The 14677-nt window shown below is 36.7% G+C and overlaps 2 protein-coding genes across 3 annotated transcripts; one reads left to right on the forward strand and one right to left on the reverse strand.

Annotated features, from left to right (window-relative positions):
- Positions 1-354: 354 nt before the first annotated feature.
- On the reverse strand, positions 355-6756 carry TLP8 (tubby like protein 8). Its single transcript, XM_059602557.2, has 9 exons — positions 6109-6756; positions 5901-6015; positions 1745-1921; positions 1601-1656; positions 1424-1520; positions 1207-1296; positions 1026-1118; positions 645-712; positions 355-493 (listed from the first exon to the last, which is right to left on the reverse strand). Exons 1-9 carry the CDS (start codon positions 6570-6572, stop codon positions 418-420), a joined length of 1236 nt encoding a protein of 411 aa, XP_059458540.2. The 5' UTR covers positions 6573-6756; the 3' UTR covers positions 355-417.
- Positions 6757-10350: 3594 nt separating this feature from the next.
- Positions 10351-14560, forward strand: LOC132188376 (nuclear protein). 2 transcript variants are annotated; one of them, XM_088517461.1, is made up of 5 exons: positions 10351-10802; positions 12234-12451; positions 12717-12845; positions 14001-14132; positions 14220-14560. In XM_088517461.1, the coding sequence occupies exons 1-5, from the start codon at positions 10487-10489 to the stop codon at positions 14331-14333; spliced, it is 909 nt and encodes a 302-aa protein (XP_088373587.1). In that variant the 5' UTR covers positions 10351-10486; the 3' UTR covers positions 14334-14560. The 2 variants fall into 2 exon arrangements, with proteins under 2 accessions (XP_088373587.1, XP_088373588.1); XM_088517462.1 differs by having other exon boundaries at positions 10658-10802; positions 12251-12451.
- Positions 14561-14677: the final 117 nt, after the last annotated feature.

Below are 14677 nucleotides of genomic sequence, written 5' to 3' on the forward strand. Positions count from 1 at the left end.
GAAAAAGAAAGCATGCTGTCTGAGAGGCCAACATACAAGTTTTGCATGTTTTGGATTGTAGCAAAATATACAGGAAATTGGATACAAATTTCTTCCAACCTGGGTTGAATTTATAAAACTGTCATGTGTTTCGGCACATGAGTTTTTAATTAGTATGTGAAAAGCACATCACATGCTCAAAAAACACATGACAGTTTTATAGACTGAGTTAGAAGAAATTCTTCCGACTCAATTTGAATGAAATTTCTGTAAATAATATTCATCTGGCTTGTCGTCTCTATACAAAATGGAGAGCTTTTTTGTTTTGTTTTGTTTTCTTTGGTTGGAATGAGAAGCAGAGCAAAGAAGAAAAAGTAAAGCGAAAATGAACTTTTGTTCAAATGTTGAACTGCAAAAAGGCATAGGCAGAAAAAAACATTACAACAAGCAACAAAGCTTTGAATCAATTGAAGCCAAACATATGCAGAAGGCTTGGAAACCTGTCAAAGGATATCTGCACAAGAAAGGCACACATGAATTGATTTAGTGTTATTTTTCTTTCATAACACTTGCAATAAAGTCTTTAGTCCATGCTATAAGTATCAGGATCCCCTTAAATTCCTTTAAATCATCAATACAATTGCAGAATGGTTCTTGCATTATACCTGTAGTCCATCACATATTTTGATTTCCCCACTCTTCCAAGCTGCAGGACTGTCTGTTTTCCATCCTCCTGGGTGAACAATAAATAAATTAGCATCCAATAGCATTATATGTCTACCACACTCATTTAAATTAAGTGTCTCCTTCCCAGACAAGGATCTTCTCCATAGTCAGGGTTTAAAGTGGGTGCATCGAACAATGTACATGATGTCAATATTAGCACGTCATTTAATTGATGTGGCATTATATACACCGTTAGATGCGCAACTTTAAATCCTAACAATGAAATGAATACTATCCATTTCACATGTATTGTAGAGGACACTTTTGCATTATATAAGTTTGTCATGGTGAAACCATAAAATCAGGGTAGTTAATGATACCTCTAAAGTCAGCTGGAAATTCTTCACCGAGCTCTGTATTCTAAGTCCAGCTCTTCCCCTGTCTCTGTAGTCTAACTCATATTGCTTTATAATCTGAAGAAGCAACAGAAATCAATCATCAGAGACAAGACTAATAGACTTTCTGAAATTTAATAAAGAAATACACGTTCTGTAGTCTTACTTTGTTGTAATGTGGAACTCTTGAGAATAGCTGATGAACTCTGTCCACTTTTTCCTCCCAATCCTTTGGCAGTCCATTAATGTGTTGTACCTGCCAGAAACAGAATTTTTGAATTAAGGTACCCATTTCATTAACCTTAAACATGATACAAGGACCCAACATTAGCTTTATCACATGAATCACCTAATATATATATATTTGAAACTGTTTAGCTCACCTGAGTTGTGCTCTTAAGCAACATGGATTGGTGCTTGGGTATGTATGCCATCATGCTTCTGTAACTTCCTGTACAGGTGGCTATCGTAGGCATGAATCTGCAGAAGCAACCAAATTATGTAACCAGAAGTATAAAGAGAGAGAGAGAGAGAGAGAGAGAGAGAGAGAGTTGGTTTACCTGACAACAGCTAGAAGTGATTTAGACTGATTGGCTAGAGAATTAAGGTGTCTCCCCTGCAATCAAACAAATTACTGCCCACATACATGGTAGAAATCTTTCTACATATCAATTAAAAAACTCTGAAGTAGGTAAGAGATTAACCTGATCCCAAATGTGGTATTTAGAACCCATGAAGTTAGCTGTGACAGCCCCAATAAAACCATCATCTGAACTAGACAATATTCCTTTTGTATTCTGAGCAATAGTAAACTCAGACTTCCCATTATGCCGTTTGTGGTGGGCGACGGCTAGTTTCCGATCCTGTCGTCCCTTACCTTCCTGAAATTTATAATGCCAAATAAAAGAATCAAGAATAAGATTTTTTTTTTCCTACAAGGGAGTTTACCATGCTCAACTACAGAAACCATGTAGACCCCAAATACAGGCAATCGAACAATCAAACAGGGGCCACACAGAGAGAAAAAGTATAGCAGGTAATTGGTGTACTTTGTAACAAAACTTAATTTGTCAAACTACTTATGAGTTCCAAGGAAAAAATGAAACAAAGTATTTATATGAAAAATTACATATTTTATTGTGGTGCACAAAAAATACTAAAGAGGGATTACATAAGGGTACTCAATACCCTAACTAGACCAGAAAATCCTAGTCCTAGTCCACTAGAATATCATTGTTACAATACTTCCACCAAAATGTAGAATAAACAGCTTTTGGTGTTGGGTAATCAAATTCTCAGTCAAAGACAGGTATGAGAATCCTCAAAAGAATTAGGACCAAAACCAACCATATTCAGGGTTCATAATCACAGTAATTATGAAATTCATCAATTTTAGATTAGAATCCTCAATTTATTTATCTTCACTTGATTCACTGCATTGGAGTCAGAGCCCTGCTTAAAGAATGTCAAAAAATAAAATCCTTATAAAGTACAGAAACGGTTTTTTAGTGTAATCTTTTTCATAGAAGACTAACTATTATTACATGATTTGCGAAAGAGAACAAAGTCCTATTTGTCTTTGACAAAAGGTAACTTACGGAATGGCTTGCCTGTCTTTTTTACCTTAGAGGTCTAATGAATGAATCAAACATGTTACTAAAATAATGGTTCAATGATTAAATTCAATACTTTTCATCAACTTAGACTTTTTGAATAAGTGGTAATTTATCATAATATCATAAAAGTATTCTTGACTTTGACCTCTACCTCTCATTTGAGTGAAAAAAAAAAAAAAAAAAAAAAAAAATCCACATATTGGGCTTCATTGTACAAGGGGAAGCCTAGTTTGGATCCATACATGAGTGAGAGTATTGCAATAATATAGTCTCAATTATAGTTGGCCAATTAAACTAATTAACTACAAAAAAGAAACCCACTTGTTGGAAACATAAAGGGCCTCCACAATTGATTGAAATTATTCTCTTTGATGGATTTGCAATACGGCATCTATGTTCTATTTATAGAGGTAAATAAAGGTTAATATGGAAATAAGCAAAAGAGCAATCATCTATAGAAGGAAATAAGCATAACGCCCAAGCCAAAGGAAATCATAAAGATTTGGGGATATTTTGGGGATCCTATCATCCCTCTTCCCTTCAAAACAACCTTGTCCTCAAGATTGATTATTAATTTAACATGTCTTCAATCCCATCCTCGATCCCATGGCGGCCACCATGTCTTCATTAATTGCAATGTCAATGTCACAAGAATAAAGCGCAAAAGAAAATGAACCTTCGGAAATATTGCAATATTGCTCGTTTTATCATGAGAACCATAGAAGAATTTTGAATCGATATTACTCTTCTGAGGCATGTCTTGGACCCTCACAATTTAGAGCAAGCATTTCTTTGTAGTCACTAGACTTTGTTGTATCAATTCCTTTCCAATAAAGTCTTGCCAAATCAGATTATAACTTACTTCGTCATCAAACTGTAGAGATGATATCTCAGCTAGTTTGTTATCCATTTTGGACCCTACACACACCAAGAATAATTTATCTTCCTTGTCCAACACCGGATCCATGATCTCCTTTATATTAGGATAGTTATCAATGTTGGAGATATCTAAAAATCATAATGGAAAGAACTCCAAATTCAAAACGTTTACATTTGCCACCATTGACTCTTCTGACATGGTAGGAGTTTTGCAAGTTAGTTTAGAAAATGAAATGTCTTTGCCATTTGGTTTATCGGCTACTTTGACTATTTAGCAAGTTTCCTCGCCGAGTCTCTCCTCACTCCTTGCAAATGAAATAGCAGCTCTGATGGTTCGGGTTGTCGAGCCTTGACTTCTCATTGGATTTCTAGCCAAAGTCCTGAACGAATGTCTCCCTTATCCGTACTTCGAACCAATTATAAGAGTGATCTAATAAATGCTCAAAATAGTTTATGTATTCCTCAACTATTAATGTTTGCCGAATTTTTGCCAACTCAGATGTCAATGTTATTGAACTTAGAATAGCCAAATCAAGGAGCTTCCATATATTCTTGCTCTCTTTGTGAGCATATTTTCGAAGAAACTGGACTTCCAACTGACTCAAAATTAATCTCACTTGCCAAGGGCTTGTTTGATAAAGTCATCAATCAATTCCAGAGAATTGGACTCCCAATTGATTAATTTCTTCTTCTCTAAACCCAAATAGGGGTAAACGAGAATAGGGATATCTCTAAATCCGGATAGGGGTAAGAAACCACACTTGTAGCCAAATACCCTTCTTCTTCCTCATCCAACACACGCACATCACAAATCACAAGCACCATCACCTTCAGCCACGTCGCCACCTAGTTCATAGCCATCGAGACAACTTCGAGCATCCTTCTCGCATGGCAAACCGCCTCCCACAACGACACAACACCAAAGGCGAAAAAACACCCCCAATCACCCTTGCACAGCCACGATACATAACCGTAACTCCTCCACGCCAAAATCAGACAACCATCGCATAGGCACAACAGTCACTTTGCAAAGCCGAATCTCACAACCTCTTGACAGTGTCACCATGCTGTCTGATACCTCCAAATCAGCACCTCAATTCAAACACCACAAACTTCGGTTTTTTTTTTTTTTTTTTTTTTTTTCTTTTTCATGAGCTTAACGGAAAGAAGGAAAATAAGAAAAATGACAAGAAATCGAACTGCTCTGATACCAAATGATAGGAATCCAAAGGTTTCTATCGATAAAAAGACATATAATACAGAAATTAAAGGGACAATTGACCACTTCGAGGGAATCGAGCCTCCAATGACCACTTCGAGGGGGTCAGGCCTCCTCAAATTGTTTATAGCAATTGATTGAAATTATTCTCTTTGATGGATTTACCATACGGCATCTAGAGGGTAAATAAAGCTTAATATGGAAATAAATGTAACAAACAAGTAATTGTCTATAGAAGAAAATAAGCATGGCACTCAAGAAAAAGGACATAAGGAAGATTTGGGGATATTTTGGGGATCCTATCACTAACATGGACCATGGAATTGTTTATCTCAATGTCTATTATACAATTAGAACTTCAAATTATTATTAATTTTTTTTATAAGTGCAATTAGAACTTCAAATTATACACGAGTGACAATAATGGGAGACATGAATAAGCAATCTGGAGACATTTCAAGTTCTCAGTTCTAGAGTACCAAAGACATGCATCATGACTGGATTCAAAAATCTTAAAGTAACAGTTTCCAAAATGCTCCAATACATGCTTCTAATTCTACCATAATTAGACAAAATTCGACATTCTTACATAATATTAAGAACCGGATTCTCACGGCCAACAACTGTTGTAACCGTTCTACATTCAAAACTCCTAAATAAGTTGAATACAAAGACATGATCATAGCCCATGATATTGTAGCTGATACGCATCCAATAAATCTTATTGTAGTAGTAAATTATGATACAGATATCCCTTATCTTTTTCTTTTGTGCCCTGTTGAGGGAAAAATGCTATATTTTCTAGTGGTAGTTAAACTCCAACAAGGTGAACAAAAGAGAACAATAAAAAAAATAAAAACAGACGTTAATGTGTAAAATTTTGATTCTTTGGCATTCCCCTCACCAGAAACAACCGTTCCCAATAGTTCCTTGGGGTTAGATTTTTTGTGCACAAGTGCTCAAAGCTAACACTATATCCATTTCAGGGCAGACATACATATAAAGAAGACATTCTAACTAAACCTGCAAAAACAGGAAGAAGCAAATAGAAAGACTCCAGATACTAATTCGATAAAACTCAAAATTTATAAAATCAAATCTAAAAAGAAGAAGGGGAAATTTTTTTGTAAGTTACAAGGATCTTACATTGGTATAAAGAGAGTATAGAGTACCCCCATCTAGTCCCTCTGGCGATGCTTCTTTCACAATTACACAAGTACACCTTCCTACATCCAGTGGCAATGGCCTACACAACAAAGACCTGACCAAGCAAACTCAAAAATTAAATTAAATGAGAAAAATATATATATATTTATTTGCATCAAAAGCCCAAAAGGGTATACAGAAAACCAACCTATTAGGCAATGTTGACCAAGAAGAAGCTGGAGCGGCCTCTGAATCCGAGTAGTCCCAAATTTTCAAAGAACTTGAAGTCTCCGACTCGGCCGGGTCCCAAATCTTAGACCCAAAAGACTTATCGGGCTCGTTCATTTGCATGCAAAACTGAAGCGAGGAGGGCTTCAAGACCCTCCCGTTCGTAGAGAAAGACTTGATATTCGTGAACCGCTTCGGCGCAGAAGCAGACCCATTTGTGGGTACCACATTCTCTTTGTCACTGCCAAAAAAGACAGCCTTTTCATTCTGTTTCCTGTTGGGCACGGCGTTCTCTTTGTTGTCAGTGAATATACGTGGGGTTGAGGAGACGCCCCCGCCGCCTTCGCTGCAGCTACGGTTGTGTTTGAGCTCGTTGAGCGGATTTACATAGAGGGAGTTGTACGAGGATTGCCGTGGCATTGAGGATTTCTTGCAACTACTCATCAAAATTTCTAGTCCTTTTACTGATTTGATTTGAATGCTAGAGTGTTGGGTTGGTTTCGGGAAATGTTTTAATGGGGCTCTGTAGATTTCTTGAAATCAGTCACAGTTGCGCAGAGAGAGACAGGAGAGATTTTGAATGAACTGTGTTGCTCTGGGAAGGAGTTTCTGGTTTCTTGTTTGTGTGCTTGAAATGGTAGCTGCAATTTGTTGGGTGGGCCTCAATGATGATGTGGAGCAGGTAAGAACAGGTAATGGACCCCAGCTGTGTGGATTCGAGGCAACTGATGGGATCGAAGGATGTTTTGAATTTGAATGGGCATTGGGAAATGTGAAGGTTTTTGTTTTGTTTTCGGATGGTGGGAGTGGGAATTAGTGCGTTTTATGTATGTGTGTGTTTGTTTGTTGGGGCTAACGGTAACTATTCAAACTCTTTTTGACTTTTTTGTGTTTGTGTTTGTGCGTGCCGGAGACTGTATGGGGGGTTTGACTCGAAAAGAGATTTTAGAAAGAGCGACTAGCGGGAAGCATTGATTTGAACTTGGAGTAGTAGCTGTGTCCCTTCTAGAGATTTAACTTTAATTTGGGTGCTCATTTAAAATGAATGGCCTAAATTATGTGATATTTTATATTGGTAAAATTTTTTGAACTTTCTTATCAGTTGAGTGGATTACTTGGGATTGGACTCGGTGGATCAACTAGGGGATGGTTGGCTATGTACCTCGCCTAAGGCAACTAGGTTGTACACGATTTCCTTTTAGATGCACAAATCCTATCAAGCTTTATGACTTGATGTATAATCATATATTATGCAGGGGCGGAACTAGGATTTGAGGTATGGGGCGATGGATTTTTTTTTTTTTTTTTTTGGGTTGGGGAAATGGGCGGACTCGTATAAATACAAACACATATAGGTACACATAATCTCTTTATATGTATGTTTGTATAAAATAAAAGCATAGAAGTGTTACATCAAATCTCATGGCATCACAAATACATAATAATATAAAAAACTAGCAAAATAGCGTAGAATAAAAAAAATTAAAAAAAAAAACTAGCAAAATAAATTAAACACGATTTATAGGGTTTAAGAAAAAAAGTACCTTTGAGCGTTAACTATTTTTCGTAACAATCCCCACAAGCCCCAAATAACAAGAAGAGAAATGCTAAAAGTCGAGTCAAACAATGGTGCAATTATAAATGATTAAACCATTTAATTTGTGATGTCAAAACAAATATTATAAACCTAAATGATATCAAAATAACTATTCAAAAAACTGATTGTTGGTTTTTTTTTTTTTGATTGTTGGTTAGAAGCTATTCAAAGATCCCAAACCATTTAACTTTTTCATTCACATATTCAATCAAAGTCCTAAATCCAATTGAGTTTTTAATTAGAAGCGAACTAGAATATATAGGGAAACTAAATGAATTGGGTATTTTAGGTTTTTTTTATATTGAAGGAGGGGGCAAAGTTTTTTTAAAAATAAAATAAAAAAAGAAATAAAGGGAAAACAAATATTATTTTTTTGCGGGGAGCAAAACAATAAAAAATAATTTAAATGGACACATATATTATTTTGGGGGAGCAAAACTAAGAAAAAAAAATTAAAAGGGGATACAAATATTATTTTGAGGGAACAAAATATCATTTTAGAGGGACAAATTTATAAAATGGGTAGATTTTTAAGGCAATTTAAGAAAAATTGGAAAGAATGTCCCTCCAACACAAGCTGTAGGTCCTCCCCTGATATTATGCATACTTGTACAACATGTGTTTGTCTTTCCATGTAAAGAAACATTGTTGCATATATGATTTTATTATGATGTTTTTAAATGATGGAGTTCATTGCATAACAGTGTTTCATACATGATCTACTCACTAAACTTGTAAAACAAAAAGGGTGTCTGTTAAACACTCTCCTGCCCCCAAATATTATTCACCTTATTTTTCAAAAAAATTAACATTAAAATATTCTCACTTTTTATATTATATCATTTACTTTTTCCTACTATTAAAATAAATAAATAAATCACTACAAAACAAAACTTTTCTACTTTTGAATACCACTTTTTTACTTTTCTATACTCGATCATTACTTTCATATTTCTTTTCACCAAAAAATGAACAATGTCTAGGCGCAGAATGGTGTTTACCAAACAACGCCTTTAACACGTTTTGCAAAGAATCCAATACTAGGATTAATGAAGATCCCGAAGTAGATGTGGCTATTAAACGTGATACTATCAACTTTATAGCACTTGAGGACTCATTATTGAATCCCTTAGACCACTCATAGGCCAAGGACGCCTCAATGAGAAAAATCAACAGGGTGACACTCCTCCTCCTTGCACACGTAAACAACGAGAAGGGAAAAAGTTCTGTGCCGGTTCAATAAATGATGGTCATAATCAACTCTTATCGATGATGCAATAATCATGAACCATGCCTCTGAATTGTCTAATTGGGAAAGAAGGATATTGTGGTTTGATAAGCAAGGATGTAATTTAACACAACACTTGAAATGTTCATAGAGAGTACACACTGTATGATTTGGCATAGTGACAGTTCACACGAAGGGTTGATAATAGGAGTGAGCACGAGAGATTATTCGACTAATCCCTTGATTAAAGCCCCACTAATCCCCCTCTCACAAGTTTAGCCATTAATTCTTAGATAAGGTCTTGATCCTTGCCAGCAACGCTGCACATTTTAGGAAGGAAGCTTAACCCACAAGCATTGCCATTTTTGGGTAATCAGTCTTTTCTTCACATACCCATCACACAAACCATTGCCCGATGATAATGGGTGAAATTATTGATCCCATTTGCACCACCGCCGAGTGGAAGGATTACTTGTCTATACGAGGCAACCATATCCCAAGAAAAGAAGAGGTACAGGGTTTTGAACTTAAGCTACCATAATACCAAAATCACTACCCAAACAAACGCTTTGTTTCCTGAATTGGACTTTACCCTCCTTACTAAGAACCCAACCCCAAACCAAATAAAAGCCCCGAACAATCTATATCAAGAAAAAGAAAAGATTGGCATTATCAAACTCAAGTTACTAGCCGAAAAAAATTATCAAACCACTTCTCTCTTTTAGACAGAGAAGCTCTCTCTTCTTTCAAGACTTTCCTCCTCCTTGTGAAGCTCTCCACTACCTCTTGTGAGTGCCCCGAAGGAGGGATAGATCCTTTTCCATGATAGAATCATACCATTTTTTTTGCCCACTTCCTATTTATTGTATTTAAATTTTGCGTTGTATTTTTGTTTGAGTATGTTATGGGAGCCCACCCCCTCTTAGAGCACTAGCAGCAGCTTCTCAATAATTTTTTCTTAATTTAGAGAACAAAATTACTTTTTAATTTTCTATAAAAAAAATACTTCACAATAGATTATCTTATTTTTTCCTATACGAATTAAATACTATTTATTTTTATTATTACAACCAATAAGAGAGAATTGTTGGGACATGTGAAGGAGAGGAGAGAGAATCCATTTTTTATAATTTAATAATGCATTGGGTATCTATAGTGTTTTCCAATGTATTAGAAAACACTGTAAATTCTCTTTGATGTTGATTATATTTAGGACTTCTGATGTGAGTAATTTTTTTTGAGATTTTTCCTAAATATATGGAAGCGAATGAGCTATTGGATGTGTGGGCTGCTAGTGCTTTTATTTATTTATTTATTTTTTATGAAACCATTTTTCTCCATTTTATTAGAAAAAGAAAAAAGGTAGTTGCAAAAATAAGAATCAAAATTTACTCTACAACCCTGCGTGGATAAAGCGATAGGGGATTGGCATAAAACGAGTGGCTTCTCCTCCTCCATTTTGTCAATTTGCCCTCTCTCAACAAACAAAAGCCTAAACCCACAACAAATCCATGGCCCCAACCACTCTTAGCCATGGCCAACACACTCTCACTCTCACTCTCACTCTGTAGCTCTCTCCGACTCCAACTTGCAACACCCACTCGGAGATACGCCGCCGGCAGACTCAGAACCATGGCCACGGCCACCCCCACTATCAAGCTGGCCCCAGCCGTAATTGTTGGCGGCGGACGGGTCGGGAGGGCCTTGAAGGAAATGGGTAACGGTCAGGATTTGCTGGTGAAGAGAGGCGAGTCTGTGCCTCTCGATTTCGAGGGCCCCATCTTCGTCTGCACCAGGAATGATGATCTTGACGCCGTTCTTGAGGCAACTCCTCCCTCCAGATGGAACGGTACCTTCACCTCATCATTATCAATCGCTTTTCGTTGTTATGTTGTTGAATTATGTGATTCTTCTTTGAGTGTCAACGTTGAAATTGAGTGGCTGTGGCTGCATTTTGATTTATATGGTTTTCATGCGTTAATCTTGGTAGGCAGAGTATGACTGTTTGCACAAGATGGGCCTTTGTATTTAGTGAGATGATGCAAGTTCAGAATTTCACATTTAAGAACCAGATTGCAATGATGGCTGTCATGGTTTCTCATGGGTTTATTTGAGATGGCAAGTGCCATTTAGAACACCGTGTAGCTACTCATTTTTAATGGGACGTCGTCATTTCTTCCCCAAGTGATATATATGTTTAATGATGAGTAAAAGAGTTTTATTGCACAAAAAAATCAGAAAATACTGTACAAAGCCTAGCAAAAGAATAACATCATTGAGTGCAGCTAAGAAAATCCAAACATCTCAATCAGAAAGAATAACAGCAAATAGCTAAAACGTCAACCTACTCAGAAGCGTAGGATGTCCTTGCAACTAGATCTCTTGCTAATATCTCTATATTTAAGTTTCTTGCAATAAGCAAGGCAAAATCTAGCATCTGTCTCCAAAGCTTTGTACATAGTCTGCTCAGCCCTATATTTGACTTATGTAAACGGGTACTTCACTCTGTCCAGATGTGGTAGAAATGAGCCATCCAGGCCAATTTTGGTATCAGCACAACTAAAGAGTTGTCTTTCCAATTATTCACAGCCTAAGTGAGTTCATCACCCCAACCGCTCAATAGTCTTGTTGATGAAAGAAGTATTCAGAGCTTTCTTCCATATCCTTCTCTGCAAAGGATCAGAAGTATATCCCTCGACAAAATGTAGCTTGGCCAATCTGGTTTTACTGGCAGTCAGAGTCCGTGTGCAAAGGATACCCACAACACTAGCTATGTAGCTTAGACCATTGGGTACAGTTGTATTTGAGAATTTAACCCAGACTGGGAGTTTGGTTAGCTGATTTTTAAGCATTTGCATATTAGGTATCCACTTGCTTAGATTTAGGGGGATATTAGAAACATGCCACATCCCAGCCTCATGAACTCCATCCCTTGCCTGCTGGTTCTCAAACTTGAACAAGAAAAGACCAGTTTCAGTGGTCAACACTTCCATAATGTGCTGCCTCGTTGAACAAGTGGGCCACTGTGAAATACCTTTATTAACCACCTCAGGTTAGAGGCTTAATCATTACTTTTCCATCTCTTTCTCAGCCTGAAAGACCTCATTTGTTGCTTGTTAAATGTCCTTTCCAATCTAGAAGTGTTTGAGTTCTGTCAAAGACAGCTAAAACCTCATCAACAGTGTTTGATTTTATCTGGAATTTCGGGAATGATGCCTTTTTAGTTTCCAACTTATAAATTATGATTTCTGTTATTCAATGGATCTTGACAATCTAGCAGATTTGGTATTTTTCCAGAATGGAATGCTGGAGCCATGGTTTCAAAGTAAAGGCCTGGGTGATGCAGACCAAGTATTAGCTTACTTTGCCATATCAAAGCTTGGAGAAGCCCCTGTTGACGGGAAGACTGATACCAATCCTGAAGGTCTGACAGCAGCATATGGGAAGTGGGCATCAGCAGTAGCCGGAAGATTACATGCTGGAGGCCTCTCTTGCAAGGTAAAGGAAGGCTTCACGATAATTTTTAAATTGGTGTTCAATTTTTTGCTATTAATTTAGGAGTTTCTTTGGGCAATTCATATTTTCGTTTTGCTGGGTTATTTTGTTTTTTCACCCACTTTGCCATCCTTCCATCTTCTCTAACTTTTATAATTATGAAATTTGAACAAATTATTTACTGTTCATATACACAATTTTGGAGTTGACTTAGAATATTTTGATGTAGAATGATTTCTTCAATGCTAACTTGTGCAATGTAAGCTAGGTTCTCGACAAGGGTGCATTTCAAAAGCAGATGTTAGAAAAGTTGATATGGATATCAGCATTCATGCTTGTGGGAGCTCGTCATCCAGGGGCAACTGTTGGTGTTGTAGAGAAGGAATACCGCTCTGAAGTAAGTTGCCTTCGTCAATAACATTTCTTTTGAGCTTCACTGCAGATTATTATTGCCAATTGGACTCTTTCTGCGGACTATGAGAAATGATATTAAACTAATCTGCTACCTGAATCATTTTTTTTTGGCCTTTTTGGGCTTCATAGATCTGTGTTGGAATTTAGGCTTTTGATTTCTAAGTTCTTGCTTTTGTTGTTCTTTTTTCAACTTCTTTCATACTTTCTTACTTAGGGTGCCTCTCTTGTTACTCCCCCCTCCCCAAAAAAAAAATCTTTTTTTTCTTCTTTTTATTTTTCAGATAACATCCCTGTCCATTTGGGTGCCCTCTTCTTTATCAGCTTGAAGTATGCAAGCAGTTCACCAGTTTGGTGATATTATCATAAAAAACTGGTCTGTGAATGGATGAAATAATCATTAGGTAGGCAAACTTGGGATGAGTGCTTGTATTCTTCCTTGAAGTGTTGAATGGATGTGACTGACTGCATTTTTGATGGACTTAGGTTGATGGAACTGTTATCATTTTCATCGGATTAATGGTTGCTCTCTTTTGCATGTGCTGTTCCTTCCATTGCTATTTATGCCTTTCTAGGTTACCAGGCAGATGGCCTGTTGAACACTAAATATGAGAGGAGGGAGATTCAAACTAGTATAGAGTTAGTTATGCCTAGTTTATAGACAACACTTGATGGCAGTATTAGTGGGTTCAGTCTGGTTGAAATTGGGGTTTGTGTTCATTTAATCCAGTCCATTTCTCAACAATCTTGGTGGGTTCAGTTTACATAGTTATGAAGTTTTTCTGTCAAAGGGGATGGAATCAGGTTTTCTTGGATTTCCTTCTACTAACAATAATATAATTCGGATTGGGCTCATTGATTGCTTCCCCTCCAAAATGATTGCATTAATTCTGTTGCACCTCAGTCCAAGTAACTGGATTGTATTTTGTGTTTTTTCTAATGTATGACAAAGAGTTGAATAAAACTGACCTCTCTTGCGTTGATTACCCAAAGGGATGTTAATGAGTGGAATATAATGAACTTAAGCTGCTTTGATGTTCCCTATGAAATTAAGCATTGAATGGAGGAGTCTCTACTTATAGATTTTGGGATTTATGGAAGAAACTTCAAGCTCAGAACTCAACCATGATTTATGCTTCAGGTGTCTAGCCTTATTGTGGAACTCGCTTCTGCAGCAGCAGCAGAGAAAGGTTTAGTATTTGAAGAAGCCATGGAGGATAGATTATGTGCATACTCCCGAACTGTTTCCCACTTTCCTACAGCAGTTAAAGAGGTAAAAGATATGATCCACAGACTGAACTTTTAACCATACATGTGCATGATTTCATGAGCCTGACACTCTTAATTTTTCCTGATTTAGTTTAAATGGAGGAATGGTTGGTTCTACTCGCTCTCGGAGAAGGCAATTGCAGAAGGAAAACCTGATCCATGTCCCTTACATACAGCATGGCTCAAAGAACTGAAAATTATCTAGAAAATGGAACTGTCAATTTATGGGTATCCTGCTTGTAGAGTTCTTGTAATGGTTGGTAATTTTATAATACTTGTTATAAACGAGGTGTACTACACATGGGAAGTTTTTAGTGTATCAACCCTAAACACACCCTATAAGGAGGCTTAAAATGTAGGGTTGCGCCCCTTTTCACGTTGTTTGAATATTCATTATTTATTGAAAAAAAGGAGGCTTAAAATTTTAATTGAGTTTACCGTAGACAATTTTAGATGCTAAAGAATATAGTTGAAATTAAGAAGGAAAAAAAAAGCAGACCTATGCTTACCCTCATCGTGACTCTACCATCTTTTTAAATGAAAAATGTT

This window comes from Corylus avellana, chromosome 6, assembly GCF_965113065.1.
Source record: "Corylus avellana chromosome 6, dhCorAvel1.hap1.2, whole genome shotgun sequence".
In the NCBI taxonomy this organism is placed as follows: domain Eukaryota; kingdom Viridiplantae; phylum Streptophyta; class Magnoliopsida; order Fagales; family Betulaceae; genus Corylus; species Corylus avellana.

Excerpts from the sequence above, each read along its gene's own strand:
- TLP8 (XM_059602557.2), bottom strand. The coding sequence starts at position 6,572 with ATGAGTAGTTGCAAGAAATCCTCAATGCCACGGCAATCCTCGTACAAC. Across the intron at positions 1,922-5,900 it reads TATACTCTCTTTATACCAAT|GAAGGTAAGGGACGACAGGA; the intron begins GTAAGATCCTTG and ends TATAAATTTCAG. Across the intron at positions 1,521-1,600 it reads TCACTTCTAGCTGTTGTCAG|ATTCATGCCTACGATAGCCA; the intron begins GTAAACCAACTC and ends TTGCTTCTGCAG.
- LOC132188376 (XM_088517461.1), top strand. The coding sequence starts at position 10,487 with ATGGCCAACACACTCTCACTCTCACTCTCACTCTGTAGCTCTCTCCGA. Across the intron at positions 12,846-14,000 it reads AGAAGGAATACCGCTCTGAA|GTGTCTAGCCTTATTGTGGA; the intron begins GTAAGTTGCCTT and ends TTTATGCTTCAG. Across the intron at positions 14,133-14,219 it reads TTCCTACAGCAGTTAAAGAG|TTTAAATGGAGGAATGGTTG; the intron begins GTAAAAGATATG and ends TTCCTGATTTAG.